This window comes from Heloderma suspectum, chromosome W (genome assembly GCF_057233095.1).
Source record: "Heloderma suspectum isolate Gila_16-S chromosome W, 16-S_ref, whole genome shotgun sequence".
NCBI lineage: Eukaryota > Metazoa > Chordata > Lepidosauria > Squamata > Helodermatidae > Heloderma > Heloderma suspectum.
Window position 1 is genome coordinate 58701921 of NC_139475.1, and position 15806 is coordinate 58717726.

The window sequence follows — 15806 nt, forward strand, 5'->3', positions numbered from 1 at the left end:
TCTCCTGTGACACACTACCTTCCTATGTGTGCTAATGGTTTTGGTGGCGCTTTTTGCTTTAAATGGGGGAGTTTTGAACTGTGCAATTTCTCCACTTCTCCCCAGCAGCCTGGTGCTGATGGCCCAGGAGAAGAGCTTTGCTGCTTGATTCTGCTAAGCACATTGTCCAGACCTCAAAGAGCCATTAACATTTGTGATGGGCCAGCCCAGCCTTCCCTTGACCTGGTGTCCGCCACATGTGGCCTGAGTACTCCCAGCAGCTGAGTGGGCAGGAAGCTTCAGTCTGTTTCCTGCCTGCCAGCTGAACAGGGCAGAGCAGAGCAGAGCAAGCTGCTCCAGCTGGTCCAGGGACTGCAGAAGCAAGCAAGCTCCCAGAGAGCAAGCGAACAGAGCGCGCGAACAGGGGGAGCAAACAGGAGTTGGCCAGGGGAGTGGCAGTGGTAGAAGAGACAAAGGAGACAGAGGCAAAGAGTGGGACTCTGCTTTTAACCTCTACTGAGTAGAGGAGCAGGCACAGGCTAGTCTAGAACAATCGGAAAGCTATGCTCAGAAAGGGAAAAGAGGCTATGGAAGGACAAGACTCTGCCGTGGTGGTGACCTGCAAGGTGTGTGCCATGTTTGTTCTCTTGCCTGAGAACAACATGGCCTACACCTGCAACAAGTGCAAGTTGATCATGCTGCTGGAAGAGAAAGTAAGAGGACTGGAGCGGCAACTGTCGACCCTCCGGGGAATAAGAGAACACGAAGAGTTCTTGGACAGAATGGGGGAGCTGCAGCAGCAAAGTGAAGACCGGAAGCTTGAAGAGCAACAGCAAGCTGAGGCAGAAGGGGGAAATGCCGATGTGAGGAAAAATGGAGTAGAGGATACTCGGTGGAAAAGGGTGACAGTTAGGAGGAGAAGAACTAGATGTCACTCTGCACCAGTGGAAGCAGTGGAGCTGTGGAACCGATTCCAGGTACTTGCGGATGAGACTGGAGGACAGCCTGCAGACAAAGGATCACAAGGGAACCTGCATGAGAGTGAGCAAGAGGCTGAAGGTCAGTCAAACAGAGGCAATAAAACCCAGGCCTACAACAACAAGAAGAGAGGTAGTAGTGGGAGACTCCTTGCTGTGTGGGATCGAGACCCAAGTATGTCGTGAAGACCCGTAGACTCGCCAGGTATGTTGTCTCCTGGGAGGACGGATTAGAGATGTGACTGAAAGGTTGCCTGCACTCATAAAGCCCACTGACAGGTATCCCTTTCTTCTCAGCCATGTGGGAACAAATGATACCGCCAAGCGGAGCTACAAAGAAATCACGTCAGACTTTGAAGCTTTGGGAAGGAAACTCCAGAACTTTGGGGCCCAGATAGTTTTCTCATCCATCCTTCCAGTAGTTAGAAGAGGGATAGAAAGGGAACGAAAAATACCCCAGGTGAATGACTGGCTACGAAGGTGGTGCTGACGAGCTGTTGGCTAGGGACGGGTTGCACCTCACAAGGGCTGGGAAGGATGTGTTTGGCCACAGCATGAAGAACTTCATCAGGAGGGCTTTAAACTGAATCCTACAGGGAAGGGAGATGTAATGTTGGGGGTAACAATGAACATAGGCGCATGCACTGCAATGGAGAGAACAGCTCTGATAGCGCCCAAGAATAGTCTTCAGACACATGTAGGAAGAAAGCCAGACTATGAAGCACATGGTCTTCGATGTCTATATACTAATGCCCAGAGTACGGGAAACAAACAGAACAAACTTGAACTCTTAATACAGGAGGGAAATTATGACCTGATAGATATAACTGAGACTTGGTGGGATGACTCTCATGACTGGAATACAGCAACTGAAGGATATAACTTGTTCAAAAAGAACAGGAGGAACAGGAAGGGAGGTGGGGTTGCCCTGTACGTGAAAAATACATATCTCTGCACAGAAATACAGGAGGAGGAGCTTGGTAGCCCCATTGAGAGCATCTGGATCAAAATAAATGGAGAAAAGAAGAAAAGGAACCTGGTGGTTGGAGTCTACTACTGGCCACCCAATCAAGGAGAAGACAAGGATGAAACTTTTGAAAAGCAAATAGCCAGTGTTTCAAGGAAGCATGATGTAGTAGCAATGGAGGACTTCAATTTCCCCGATATTTGTTGGGAGACCAATTCTGCAAAACATGGCCCCTCCAGGAAATTCCTGACTTGTGTGGCGGATAACTTCCTCCTACAGAAAGTAGAGGAAGGAACTAGAGGATCGGCTATCCTTGACTTGATCCTAACCAACAGAGATGACTTAGCGGATAAAGGCAGAGGAATGAAATAGTGGTTCAGCTATTAAATAAGGATGGCAAAACAATAACAGATGACAAAGAAAAGGCAGAGGTGCTCAATTCCTACTTTGGCTCAGTCTTTTCCCATAAGAGGGTATATGATCCCCCCTGGCAAAGGCGAAGGACAGGCTGAAGGGGCAGGATTGCAGCTTGAGATCGATAGGCATATGGTCAAGGAACACCTAATTACTTTGAATGAGTTCAAATCTCCAGGGCCAGATGAACTGCGCCCTCGAGTAATAAAGGAACTGGCAGAAGAGCTCTCAGAGCCACTGTCTATTCTCTTTGAGAAATCATGGAGGACGGGGGAAGTGCCAGAGGACTGGAGGAGGGCGAATGTTGTCCCTATCTTCCAAAAGGGTAAAAAGGAGGAACCTGGGAACTACAGACCAGTCAGTCTGACATCAGTCCCTGGGAAAATTCTGGAGCAGATGATAAAGCAATCCATCTGGAAGCACCTTGAAAACAATGCAGTGATTACTCGAAGCCAACATGGATTTGTCAAGAACAAGTCCTGCCAGATGTACCTGACCTCATTTTTTGATCAAGTCACCTCCCTTGTCCACAGCATTCCCATGGTCCACATCATATACCTCGACTTCAGCAAAGCTTTCGACAAAGTGCCTCATGATATCTTGATGAGCAAACTAGCTCAAAGTGGGCTAGATGAAACAACAATCTGGTGGATCCACAGTTGGCTACAGAATCCGACTCAAACAATGCTTATCAATGGGACCTTCTCCAACTGGGGAGAGGGAACGAGCAGGGTACCGCAGGGCTCAGTTCTGGGCCCATTGCTCTTCCACATTTTCATTAATGACTTGGAGGAGGAGGTGCAGGGAATGCTGATCAAATTTGCAGATGACACCAAATTGGGCGGGACAGCTAATACTTTGGAAGACAGAAACAAAATTCAAAGTGATCTGGATAGACTGGAGCGCTGGGCAGAAAACAACAGAATGACATTTAATAGGGATCAATGCCAAGTTCTGCACCTAGGAAAAAGAAACCAAATGCACAGTTACAAGATGGGGGATACGTGGCTCAACAACACTACAAGTGAGAAGGATCTTGGAACTGTTGTCGAATACAAGCTGAGTATGAGCCAAGAATGTGATGTGGCTGCAAAAAAGGCCGATGCTGTTTTGGGCTGCATTCATAGAAGCATTGCTTCCAAATCCCGGGAAGTACTAGTTCCCGTCTACTCAGCACTGGTTAGGCCTCATCTGGAGTACTGTGTCCAGTTCTGGGCACCACACTTTAAGAAGTATGCAGACAAATTGGAGAGGGTTCAGAGGAGGGCAACAAAGATGATCAAGGGACTGGAAACAAAGCCCTATGAGGAGAGACTGAAAGAACTGGGCCTGTTTAGCCTGGAGAAGAGAAGACTGAGGGGAGATATGATAGCGCTCTTCAAGTACTTGAAAGGTTGTCCCAGAGAGGAAGGCCAGGATCTCTTCTCGATCCTCCCAGAGTGCAGGACATGGAATAATGGGCTCAAGTTACAGGAAGCCAGATTCCGGCTGAACGTCAGGAAAAACTTCCTGACTACTAGAGCAATACGACAATGGAACCACTTACTTAAGATGGTGGTGGGCTCCCCCACACAAGACAAGGCTGGCCAGCCATCTGTCAGGGATGCTCTGACTTGGATTCCTGCATTGAGCAAGGAGTTGGACTCAATGGCTTTGTTAGGCCCCTTCCAACCCTACTATTCTATTATCTGGAGGGGAACAGGCCGTGGAAGGCAGGGTTAGAGAATCCATCGTGGCAAAGGAGTCTGGCGGAATGTGACTTGTCTGCAAGTACCTGTAGCATCCTGTAAGGAGGGGAAAGAAGAAGGGGAAGACCGAGGAGGGGGTGGGATCCTAGTGTAGTGGTCACCTAGAGACAATGTGAGCTCACCTCGGTGACTCACCATTTGCAAGGCCAAGCTAACCCATCTTAAGGGAGATCTTGGAGATGGGCCTTGATTAGGAAATGGTTGCTGTGGCAGCCTAAAGTCAGCCTTCGCCTGAGATAGGAGCGGGTAGACTCCAGGGGGGTCACAGTGTCTCGCCTGTAAATGTTTGTGTTTGGTTTGGTTTTTAGCAGGGCTATGGCGAAGGCTCCCACTACAGTGAGCACAGGGACCTGCCGTCCCATAACAGCATATCTTCATCATCATTCCTCGGATCCGGGATGGTCGGTAAGTGCCACCGTTGAGTTGAAGCTCTGTGCATGTCAAATGTTCCTAATCTCGGGCCGTGTTTGAAGGCAGGGGGGCTTCAGTGGTTCAGTAGTGGCCAGGAAAGGGAAGCCCAGTTTGGCCTCAGTGGAAAGGAAGGGGTGGTGGTGGTCATCGTCCAGTTCCTTCTTCAGTATTCCCAGCTCCCCTTCCCTTCCAGGCTCACCCTTCTTCCACCTTCCGAATCTCACCACATCCATGTCCTGCCTCGCTCCCAGGAAGGCCCTTAGGAGCAGGCCCTGCTTCGAATCAAGGGAATTGCTCCTTTCCTCCATAGCAGGAGCATGTCACTCCATCCCTCTGGAACCAAACGCCCGTCATTTCTCCCATCAAGAGCAGTCTCCACCTTCAGCCTCCCGGAGGAGGCAGGCCCGCCCCCAAGAGATCCATTGGAACTTCCTGCCTTGTGCTGGGCTGCTACCCAATGATTTGTTTCTCTGCATGTCCTGTGGGCAACTTCTCCTTTCCCCTGCCTGCCCCAGACCCTGTTCCCAAACCTGGGGCTTTGGCCACGTGGAGGTTGTCTTCCCACACCGCAAACGCATGCACTACGCCTGGTCTTGGATGTACTCCAAGCTAACTTTGCAATCCAAGTTCTACAGGCTGTGCCAATTCCATGGCTACCATATAAGCCAAGGGCTATGAACCTCAGGGCAATGGGCCACATCTGGCCCACCTCTGGTCTGAATCCAGACCTCTGGAGTTCTCCAAAGCGTATTTTCCCCAACTTCCAATTTCTTGGTGGTCCATCCATCCCCACTCCCCCGCAAGACACACTTTCTAAAAGGTTGAAATGCTGGCAGTGAACTAAAATATGCTGGTATTTTCGGTACTTGGCTCCACCCCTTTCGCATTTGGCCACACCCACCCCTGGAACACTGCCCCCATGAGGTTCTCCGAAATTTGAATTCGACAATCGGGCTGAAAGAGGTTCGATACGAATAGTGCATCCAGAGAATTCGTACCATTTCCTCTTAATTTGTGCGGCTGACTTCTGCAGTGTTTGCTATTTTGTATGATTCTGCGTGCACCAGGCAGAGGCAGGGCAAGGAGCTGTGCGGGATGCTCTGGCCATACCACTCCCATCCCAACAGCATGAAATCCTCTGGCAGCTGACAGTACATTCCGCACTTGGCAGAGTGAGTGTGCGTAATGGCTCTTTCAGAACCAAGCAGATCTGTGAAGCCCCCCTGCTCGAATCATTCTGAACAGAGCCGAGGTCGGCCCAGCCTGCATTGTGCAGGCTTCCCACCTTGATTTTGGCCCTAGCTGGGGTGCAGCCCAGGGGTAGGAAACATGTAGACCACATGCAACCTCTCCCCCACTGCTGTTTTTACACCCCCTGCTGTGCTCCTTTGCTGCCATCGCCAAATTTGTTGCTGTGGTGACAAAAGTTGCTGGGATTTTGCAATGAAACAAGGCAGGCAGGGAGCCCACACCTTGTCTGCAGGCATAATCACACTGCTAGAAGCTTCTTGGAAGGGTGACTCCACTTAGAAACAAATTGCGGGTTTCACATGCAACTTCATTCCCTGCTAAATTGTCATGGTTTTTGCCACCGCAGCACATTTGGTGGCAGCAAGGGGTGCAGTGCAGCCCCTAGAGGGTTGTGGCCCCCTGAGCCCCAGACAGTGTGGCCCCCCCAGCTACCCCTGCCCTATGCAAACCAGCTGGTAGTGGGCTTTTGTCTCCTCAGCAACATTCCTTAAAAATGGGGGACAGGGGAGACTCTCATTTTTCTTCTTCTTTGAGCATTCATTCGTAGTGCTTGCAAAAGGGAACACCGGGACCCAAGTGGGCGACGTCTGCACACTCCTAAGCAAGAGCAACCCTCCTTCCCTCTCTCCTGCAACCTCATTGACTTCATTGCTTTGCTTCTTGAACCACATTAATATATACAAAGCTTGTGGGAAGTGAGGAGTATTTGAGTGCATCTCTCTCTCTTGTGTGCGTGTGTATGTATAGTCAACATGGTTTTATGTTCTGGTTACTCTCCTTCTCCCCTCCCCCACTTCATCAATATTTGTGAATTAATTCACAAATATTGTGAATATTTGTGAATTATCCATTTCAGTCAGGCTTCAGGCCTGGGCATGGGACAAACGGCCTTGGTCGCCTTGGTGGATGATATGAGGAGGGCTCTGGACAGGGGTGAATGCTCCTTCCTTGTTCTCCTCGACCTCTCAGTGGCTTTTGATACCGTTGACCACGGTAACCTCCTGGACTGCCTGGAAGGGTTGGGCATTGGAGACACCGTATTGCGGTGGTTCTGGTCCTTCCTCTCCGGCAGGTACCAGAGGGTAGCACTGGGAGAGGAGGTTTCAGACCCATGGCCAATCACTTGCGGGGTGCCACAGGGTTCCATCCTCTCCTTGATGCTATTTAACATCTATGTGAAGCCGCTGGGGGCGATCATCAGGAGGTTCAGGGTGCGGTGTCATCAATATGCGGATGACACGCAGCTCTACCTCTCATTCAAGTTGGCCATAGAATCCCTGTCCAAATGTCTGGAGACGGTGAGTGGCTGGATGGGGAGGAATAAGCTGAACCTGAACCCTGTCAACAGCAAGGTACTTTTGGTGGGAGACAAAGGGAGGTTGGGGGATGTCGACGTGGTGTTGAATGGGGTACGGCTACCCTTGAAAGACCTGGCCCGCGGCCTGGGGGTCATTTTGGACTCCCAGCTGTCCGTGGAGGCTCAGGTGTCAGCTGTGAGCCGGACAGCACTGTACCAACTCCACTTGATACGGTGGCTGCGCCCCTACCTTCCCAACCATCTGCTCCCATCAGTAGTACATGCCCTGGTCTCCTCTCGTCTAGACTACTGTAATGCGCTCTACTTGGGGTCACCCTTGAAGACAGTTTGGGAGCTGCGGCTGGTGCAGAACGCAGCGGCTCGCCTGATTAAAGGCAGCTGCCAGGAGATCACATCACTCCAGTGCTGAAGGAGTTGCACTGGTTACCAGTTGTTTTCCAGGCCAAATTCAAGGTTTTGGTTTTGACCTATATGGTTCCGGCCCAGCCTATCTTAAGAAGCTCCTCCAACAACACCAGACAGGCCGCTTAACAAGATCAGCCTTGGATGGCCTCCTCTCTGTCCCATCAGCCAGGACAACTAGACTGGTGAGGACGAGGGAGAGGGCCTTCTCTGTGGTGGCCCCCACTCTGTGGAACTCCCTCCCTAGGGAACTCCGCCATGCCCCCTCTTTAATGAGCTTCCATCGTGCATTAAAAACGTGGTTGTTCAGGCAGGCATTTGGGGTGGGTTAGGGTATTTTTAGAAATATGATGTTTTTAATGTAGAATTGTATTGTTTTAAACTGTTTCTATTATTGTACATTGCCTAGAGTGGCTGGGTGACCAGCCAAATGGGCGATTAATTAATTAATGGGGCGGGGCGGGGGAGGGGGGCCCAACAGGATTAGTGGAAATTGTTTAAGTAGTAAGGAAACCAATAAGCCTGAGCAGACCTCTTTTAAGTAATTATTTCTAGCAGTTGAGTCCTTTTCAGGCTCCAGCTTGCTAATCTAGCCAGCATTGTGATGGGTGAGCATCTTGGACAATAGTTTTAATCAGTTCACAGTGCTCTCCCTCAACATCCCTCCCTGCCATTGCCTTTAATCTCTGTGACTTATCTCTCCTCTTTCCCCGTTGGCCGAACTGCATACCTAATAGAATGACTGGGTCTGGAAATGTCATTCTTATATTTGAGTCCTGGTGCAGACGGAAAACTTTAACCGTGGTTATTGTGTTCCTTTTAACCGTGGTTTTAGGTATTCATATCTGTAAGGGCTGGACCCAAGCCAGGGTATGGAACTGTGGGTTGAAGTGGGCTTGTTGAGCACAGATTGTGTCAACCATGGTTATGCATTCTGTCTTGCCCTGAAGACAATATGGGTCAGACCACTTCCCGGGCTCTCTGTTTGTAAGGTGAGCTGGTATCTTGGTATACGCATTAGAATCATAGAACAGTAGGGTTGGAAGGGGCCCACAAGGCCATCGAGTCCAACCCCCTGCCCAATGCAAGAATCCAAGCCAGAGCATCCCTGACAGATGGCTGTCCAGCCTCGTCTTGAACGCCTGCAGTTGGGAGAGCCCCCCACCTCCCTGGGGAATCGGTTCCATTGTCGTATCGCTCTGACAGTCAGGAAGTTTTTCCTGATGTTCAGCCGGAATCTGGCTTCCTGTCACTTGAGCCCATTATTCCGTGTCCTGCACTCTGGGGTGATTGAGAAGAGATCCTGGCCTTCCTCTCTGTGACAACCTTTCAAGTACTTGAAGAGCACCATCCTATCTCCCCTCAGTCTTCTCTTCCCAAGTTCTTTCGGTCTGTCCTCATAGGGCTTTGTTTCCAGTCCCCTGATCATCTTTGTTGCCCTCCTCTGAACCCTCTCTGGTTCTAGTATGTGCATGCAGAACATAGCTCAAACCAGTGTTTCTATGATACACTTAAAATCTTAGCCACAGTTAAGGCAAGAAAACCATGGTTATTGCTAACCCTAGTTATGTGTGATGTGGATTGTTAATTCCTCTAAACATCCTATCAAATCTTTTTTTTCTCCCCTACCCCACCCTGGTCTGTCCCCTTACTTACTGCTTTTGTCAGGTGGTGTGTGGAACTCTGAAACCAGTGTAGTGGTACCACAGCATCCTGTAGTAATGGATGTGGTTTAACATCTCAGCATCAGCTTCCCCATCCCAGGTCACACACTGAACTGAGGAAGCCACCTGAGCAGCCTTGGGCAAGTTGCCTTGTTCTGAGCCTTGGCTGCCTCACAGGGTTGTTGCTTTTGGTTCCTTGGAGGGAAGGGCAAGGAGATGCATACAGCTAATTAGCCATGCAGTCTCTGCCCTCCAAGAGCTTACAGTCTACATGTTCTTACTTCCCACACATCTACTGCTCTTGTCTGCTCATTTATTTTCCAGTTTGGTCATCTATTTTCAGATACTCCCTCTCTAAAAAGCTCTCCCCGCCCCCCCCGGGCCCATCCTTTTGGTGCTTGCAGTGTACATTATTTAATATCCTTCTGGAGTTGTTAAAAGTATATTTTTGGTATATCCAGTACTTCTTGGACAGGGGAAAGGGATTGGGGGCAGAGCCATGCTCAGGGACCATTGGGAGGGGGTGTCAGGAAGAGTGGCTGCTGTTGCAACTTTCCACTCCAGCCCATGTGCATGTCTGTGTGCTGATTTGAAGGCATCCATGTGTGAACTCACAGCGGGCTCAACAAATTGCTTGCGTAGAGCACACCTGTCCTTCACTGAGGAAATTCACTGGCAAATCTAGCAAGACCCTAAACCTCTGCTGACATTTCATGTCTGTGTGTGGCTTTCCCTCAGCCTATTGTCCTCTGGGCAGCCAAATGATTAGGTTATCGTGTGGCCAGTTGTAGCTGCAAACGTAATGCGGCGTTTGCATCTGCAGCCGGGGCCGTCACCTCAACCATGTTGCATTCCAGCAAAGTCGGTTCACACGTTTCGTTACGTGGTTATTAGATGTATCGCAACGGTTGTTGGACGTATTGCAATGCCTGCCTGTAAAGCCCTGTGCCTGTTTTGGCCACCCGAGCGTACTGCTAAGCCATGTAGATGCTGGGCCTGGGGTCTGAGTGACCCCAGACATGGTGCAAATTTGTTAGACATCTTTACCTAGATGCATTGCTGGCCACTCATGCATTTTTTAATTTGTATTCAAAAGAGTAATAATTTATAAGTCTAGGAGCTTTGAAATGAAGCCCAAAGTGCTTCTCTGAGACCCCAGAGGTATTAATACTGAAGATTTCTTCAGGCCCCAGCTAGCATGGTGGAAAGCTGTTCCCCTTTATTAGAAGCAATTATTTTTCACATTCAGTTGAAGTTGGCAAACCCATCCCTTAATTGGGGTCTCTCTTACCTAATGCCAGATTCTTAAACTGCTTTTTCCCTCAAGAGTAGGAAACCTTTTCTCTCCCTTGCGTCTCGGTTCTCATCTTAATCTTGCAGATTACTCTGTGAACTGGCCTAGCAGCGCAAGTCACTTGGTTCTTGAAAGGAGAAGAATGTTGTCACTGCTTGCTTGTTGGAAGCTTTGGGGCTGATGCCACTCCCCCCCCCCCCCCTGCAATTTAGGCCCAATCAGCCTAGTGATGAAACCAACCGGGGCTATTTTTATGCAGCGAGGAGGGGAGGAAGAGGACGGTTGTGTAGCAAATTTAGTTCCTAAACTGCTTTTTAAAAAATTAGGTCAGTTAAAAGATTTTGCCTTGCAACCCTGTGACCTCCTGTTTACTTAACGCTAAGCCTCTTGAGTGAACCGGAGGATGGGGGTGGCAAAGCGCCCTTCAGCCATGGAAATGGGAGCACCTGGCTTCCAGTGCACCACCTGTGACTCCGAACTAATGTGTTCTGGTAGCGAGAGGAGCAAAGTTCATGGGCTGTGCTGCTTAGGGCAGCCTCCCCCAACTTGGTACCCTCCAGATATTTTGGGCTGCAATTCCCATCAACCCCACCAGCAAGGCCAGCAATATGGGATTTGTAGTCTAAAACAGCTGGAGGGAACCAGGTTGGCTTAGACGGTTGTTTCAAAGTGCCAAGACCGGGACTGGGGCTTTATTTGTGCCACTGCACACCCCTGAGGCCTGTTTATATTGTTATTTTTATTTTGACATTTTTAAAAAGTAGATGTTACAGAGTACAAATAATACATCACATGTAGCACTTCATGGACTTAATGTCCATTATTTATTTAGCATTGGATCCAGGTTCTCCCATCTTTGAGAGGAAGGGCTCTGCTCGCAGTAATTTTAGGGGCTCCCACACACACACACACACACACACACACACACCACAGCTTACCCCATTCAGCAGGATTCCCTGACTCTCTGTGTAGTATTTTCTGGGGGGTAGAGGGGCTGCTGTGGGAAGGAGGGGGCGGGGAAGTCCACTTCAGCCAGTGCAGTTGATCCAGTGTCAATCAGGATTCAACCCTTCATATTTATTTAACAATATTTATGAATCGCCTACATTAGAGAAATGTCTAAGTGATGTGCAAAAAAACAAGTCTTCATGCAGAGGACGAGATCACGTTCCTGGCAGGGCCAGCCCTACCATTAGGCAGGGTGAGGAGATGCCTCAAGCAGCAGATGCTGGGAGGCGGCAGCAAGGTGTACAAGGAGAGAACTGTGTGCCTTGCAGCCTATTCTGCGCCTGCTACGCTAGCCTGCTGCCTTCAAGTTCAGTGGAGAACATTGTCCCCTCATTAGCGTGGAAGACAGATTCCTCTGCCAGTTCAGTCAGCTTTTGTACATGGAATGGGGCGCCATCTTGTTCTTTGCCTCAGGCAGCAAAATGTCTTGGGCCAGCCCTGCTTCCTGGGAATGCCTGTTGGAAAAGGAATGGTTTCAGTAGGCACCGTAAACCAAGAATGATTGGTGTCTGCTGAATTCATACTGATGGAGAGTTCCAGAGAGTGGGCGCTAAGATACTAAAGGCCCTATTTTGAGCTGTGATGGACCCAACCTTCAAACTCCTGGGTACTACCTGATGAGTATCTCCTGATGAGTGCAATAGCCAAGCTTCATAGAGTGCCTTTCCAGAATAGTATCTGAGGTTGCAGTGGCCTAGGAACATAAGATAAGGGTGGCCAATAAGATAATGGAGCCTGTGCAGCATAGTGGTTAGAATGTGAGACTGCAACTGGCAAGACCCAAGTTCAAATCCCCACTCAGCTGCAGAATTCACTGAGTGACTTTGGGCCAGTCATGCTCTTACCCTATCCTACCTCACAAGGTTGCTGTGGAGGGGAAAGAAACCATATATGCTGCTCCTTGAAGGAAGGCTGGGGGTAGGTCTGACTAAATACATTTTAAATGATAAAAATGCATCAATTCTATTTTGTGTAATGTTACAGGGTATGTGATGGGCCTCCTATTTACTCATTTATTCTTGCGGGTGGGGGAGGAGTCTGCTTTGGTGGTACATGAAACATTTTACAGCCATAGGCAGACCTCCTATTGTCAGACATGGCTGGAGTGAGGGGCTTAAATGGACTTCTGTTACTGTGGTGATCTTAGCCATTAAAAACCAAGCCTTCAGCTTATCTGCATAGCCACGCCTCCATTTGTGTAGCACCACCCCAGATTCTGTTCCCTGGTCACTCTACAACATGACAGAATTATCAGAACTCAGGTATTTGTCTGTCCATCCATCTCTCTCTCATCTATCTTTCTGCCCCTAGACATCATCTGGGGGGTCATAGGATGCTATGGATTCCTGGATCCGAGGTTGGTGACAGTGCTCCAACCCCCTCCCCCTCACAGCCGGTGCAGAAAGAACCATGCCAGCTGCCTCTCCAAGTTTGGGAACGCGACCTTGCACGGGGGTAAAGGGGTGTTCCGGTGGGAGGGGAGGGAGTGGAGAGGCTGGTATGCGAGACCACCGCAGCATCCTTCCCTCCCCCTCCAATGCACCCTAGCTTGACAGGTAAAAAAGCCCCTTATAGGGAAAAAGCAGAGCGGGAGGAGCAGGGAGGCAATGATTGCCTCCCCTGCTCCACACTGGATGCTCATAAGCCTCTGAGTTTGGAGGTTTATGAGCATCGAGGGCATAAGTCATAGGATTGCACCCTAAAAGAAAGAGAACTTAAGACTGACTGCATCCATAGTGGTTTCAGATCCTCCTAGCATTAGAATCGTAGGCTTGGAAGGGTTCCTCGAGGTCATCTACTCCCATTGCCTGCTCAGGGACAGGATGCAGCTCCACTGATCACCCCCCAGCATCAGACGATCACAGAGTGTTTTCTCTCTTGTTTGCCTGTGTCTAGGGAAAGGTACAGAAAGAGGCGCCTACCCATTCGGAAGAGATGCAGGCATGCCAGCCCTCAACCAGGTAAACAAACCTACTTCTTTATCTTCATAATTTTTAAAAATCATTATTAACCTGGTGCAACTTCTACAGTTGCGAAGACTTGCAGGTTTGAAGCAGCACATTTTGATCTCTCAGAGCTCACAAGCAGGCCAAGAAGATTGCTTTTGCATGTCCATGTTCATGGGCACTCTACCTCTGAAGACCAGAAGCTAGGGGCAAACCATTAGGAGAAGGTTGTTTGATCCAGCAGAGCTTTTCTTATGCCCTTTATGTTACAGTTTCATGAAGGCCTGTATTGGCCTTTCTCAACCTTGGGTCCCTAGATGAGGTTGGATTCAAATGCCTTTCTTCCCCAGCCAGCATGGCCAGTGGTCAGGGATGATGGCAGCTGCAGTACAATAACTGGGGACCCAAGGTTGGCTGATATATCAACAGCTATTAGCTGTCATAGCTAAACAGAACCTCCGTGTCCAAGAGCAGTTTACCTCTGAATATCATACACCGGGGACAAACCACAGGGGGCTGTGGCTTTGCTTGTTTGTTTGCTTTGGGGCCCTACTTGGGGGTTTCCTGGAAGTATCTGGGCTGCCAGGTGCTGGAAACTGTATGGGCCTTTTGGACTGACTCAGCAGAATCCGTGTGAATGTTCTGCAGACAGAGAGATGCGGCTCACACAGGCGAGCTTGCTAAGGGAGCCCAGCACGAATCGAACTGTGTGCCTCTGGTTCGCAGCTCCTTCTCTTAGCCGCTATGCTGACTTGGTCTCCATGTGCACATCTCTGCACAGAAGATGTTTTCCTGATGTGTTCTGAAACAGCTGTGTGGGGATGGCTCTTGGCGCCAGAGTGGATTTAATTTTTTAAATTGGAACAGGAGACCTGCCAGCCGGCTGGCCCTGCATTTGAATGTTACGGGTTTGGGTTTGTTTTTAAAAGATTTTATTTATTTAATTAATTTCTATACCGCCTAATAGCCAAAGCTCTCTGGGCGGTTTCCTGGTGGGAGGGGAGAGGCGTGGTACACAGGGCCACAGAAGGGAAGGGGGCATCCAGCAGGTCCCTGCAGAACCTGTTCTAGGGTTCAGTAGAGTTTGTGAGGTGCAAGTCCTGGGAAAAGAAAGCAGAGTAAGTTGAGCCAGGTATTGGCAGAAGAATTTGGCTAAGCCCCAACCTGGTGCCCCCCAGATGTGCGGGACTACAACTCCCAGTATCCCCCAGCCCACAAGGAGAGCATAAAGTCAACCAACCTCCCCCACTGTTCTTGCTCCCTATATCTAGTATTTTGAGTGGGGGGGACCACGGGCCGCGTGCGGTTCCCCTAAACTTTTTTGCAGCCCACCACAGCAGCCATTCCGGGGACGGGTGTGACCTCCAGGGAAGGGGGCAAAATTAGCCCACTGGAGTTGCCCACCTCAGTTTAGCAAGAGAGGCTGCCTGTGGAACATGGAGGTTGCATTCCTAATTCTCATGGCAAAGAACAGGAGAAGAGCAGCCATAAGTCCATCTAGCCCAGTATTCTGTTTCCATCGGTAGCCAGCCAAGATGCCTCTGGGAATCCCGCAAGCTTGGCCACAAAGGGAAACCCTGTTGTTTTTTGGCTCCTGGGGTATCCTGCCTGTGGCACCCCAGCTGTGGAATGAGCTCCCTAGAGAGCTTCATCTGGCGCCTACGTTGTACTCTTTCTGGCGCCAGGTGGAGACCTTTTTATTTTCCCAGCGTTTTAGCATTCCAGTCTTTTAGCTTTGCTGTTTTAAATCTGTTACTGTATTTCAGATCTCTGCATTGCTGCTAGGTTTCATTCTGGCTGTATTTCTGTACTGTGGTTTTAAGCTTGTATGTTCTATACTGTTTTTATTCTGTACTTTGTGGTTTTAATACATGTCAACTGCCCAGAGAGCTTCAGCTATTGGGCAGTATAGGGATATAATAATAAACAAACAAATGTAGAGGTTCTGTTTAGCTATCATGGGCAATCAACACTGATGGATCTGTCCACCATGGATTTCTATTCTAAAAAAATAAAAGCAGCTCTGCTGGATTCCGACCAAGAGTCCATCTAACTCAGTATCCTCTTTCCAACTACCCGCTATATCTGGTGGTCAATTTCTGCACTCTGAGAATATTAATGATAGATAGTGTGACCTTTCTGGAACAGAGCAAAGGTCCATTGCTCTCAGCATCCTGTTTCCAGCAGTGGCCAGCCTGATTCCTGTGGGAAGACCCACAAGGCAACTGCCCTCCACTTGTTGTCTCCAGCACCTGGCATTCACACCTAGACTGCCCCATACACAGGAGGCTATGCCTAGCTCTCATGGCCAATAACCACAGCAGCTGAACCTCTGCTGAAAACAGACTTCCAGACTTAGACAGCATCCCCCCCGCAGTGCTCAGCTCTTTGGACATTTTTATGAGAATAGCAGCGTTGTCCTACTTA

At 49.4% G+C, this 15806-nt stretch overlaps 1 protein-coding gene across 10 annotated transcripts in view; it reads left to right on the forward strand.

Annotated features, from left to right (window-relative positions):
* Positions 1-15806, forward strand: part of LOC146334059 (transcription factor E2-alpha-like) — a 109474-nt gene that overhangs the window by 41701 nt on the left and 51967 nt on the right. For 8 of the 10 annotated variants that reach the window (XR_014786417.1, XM_084825098.1, XM_084825100.1 and 5 more), the window contains exons 5-6: positions 4394-4490; positions 13330-13394. Coding sequence is in view for 9 of the 10 variants with exons in the window: in XM_084825098.1 (XP_084681224.1) it covers positions 4394-4490; positions 13330-13394 (162 nt within the window). In the remaining variant the exon portion in view is untranslated. The remainder of the gene's footprint in view (positions 1-4393; positions 4491-13329; positions 13395-15806) is intronic. The other 2 variants (XM_084825094.1, XM_084825095.1) reach the window with 1 other exon arrangement.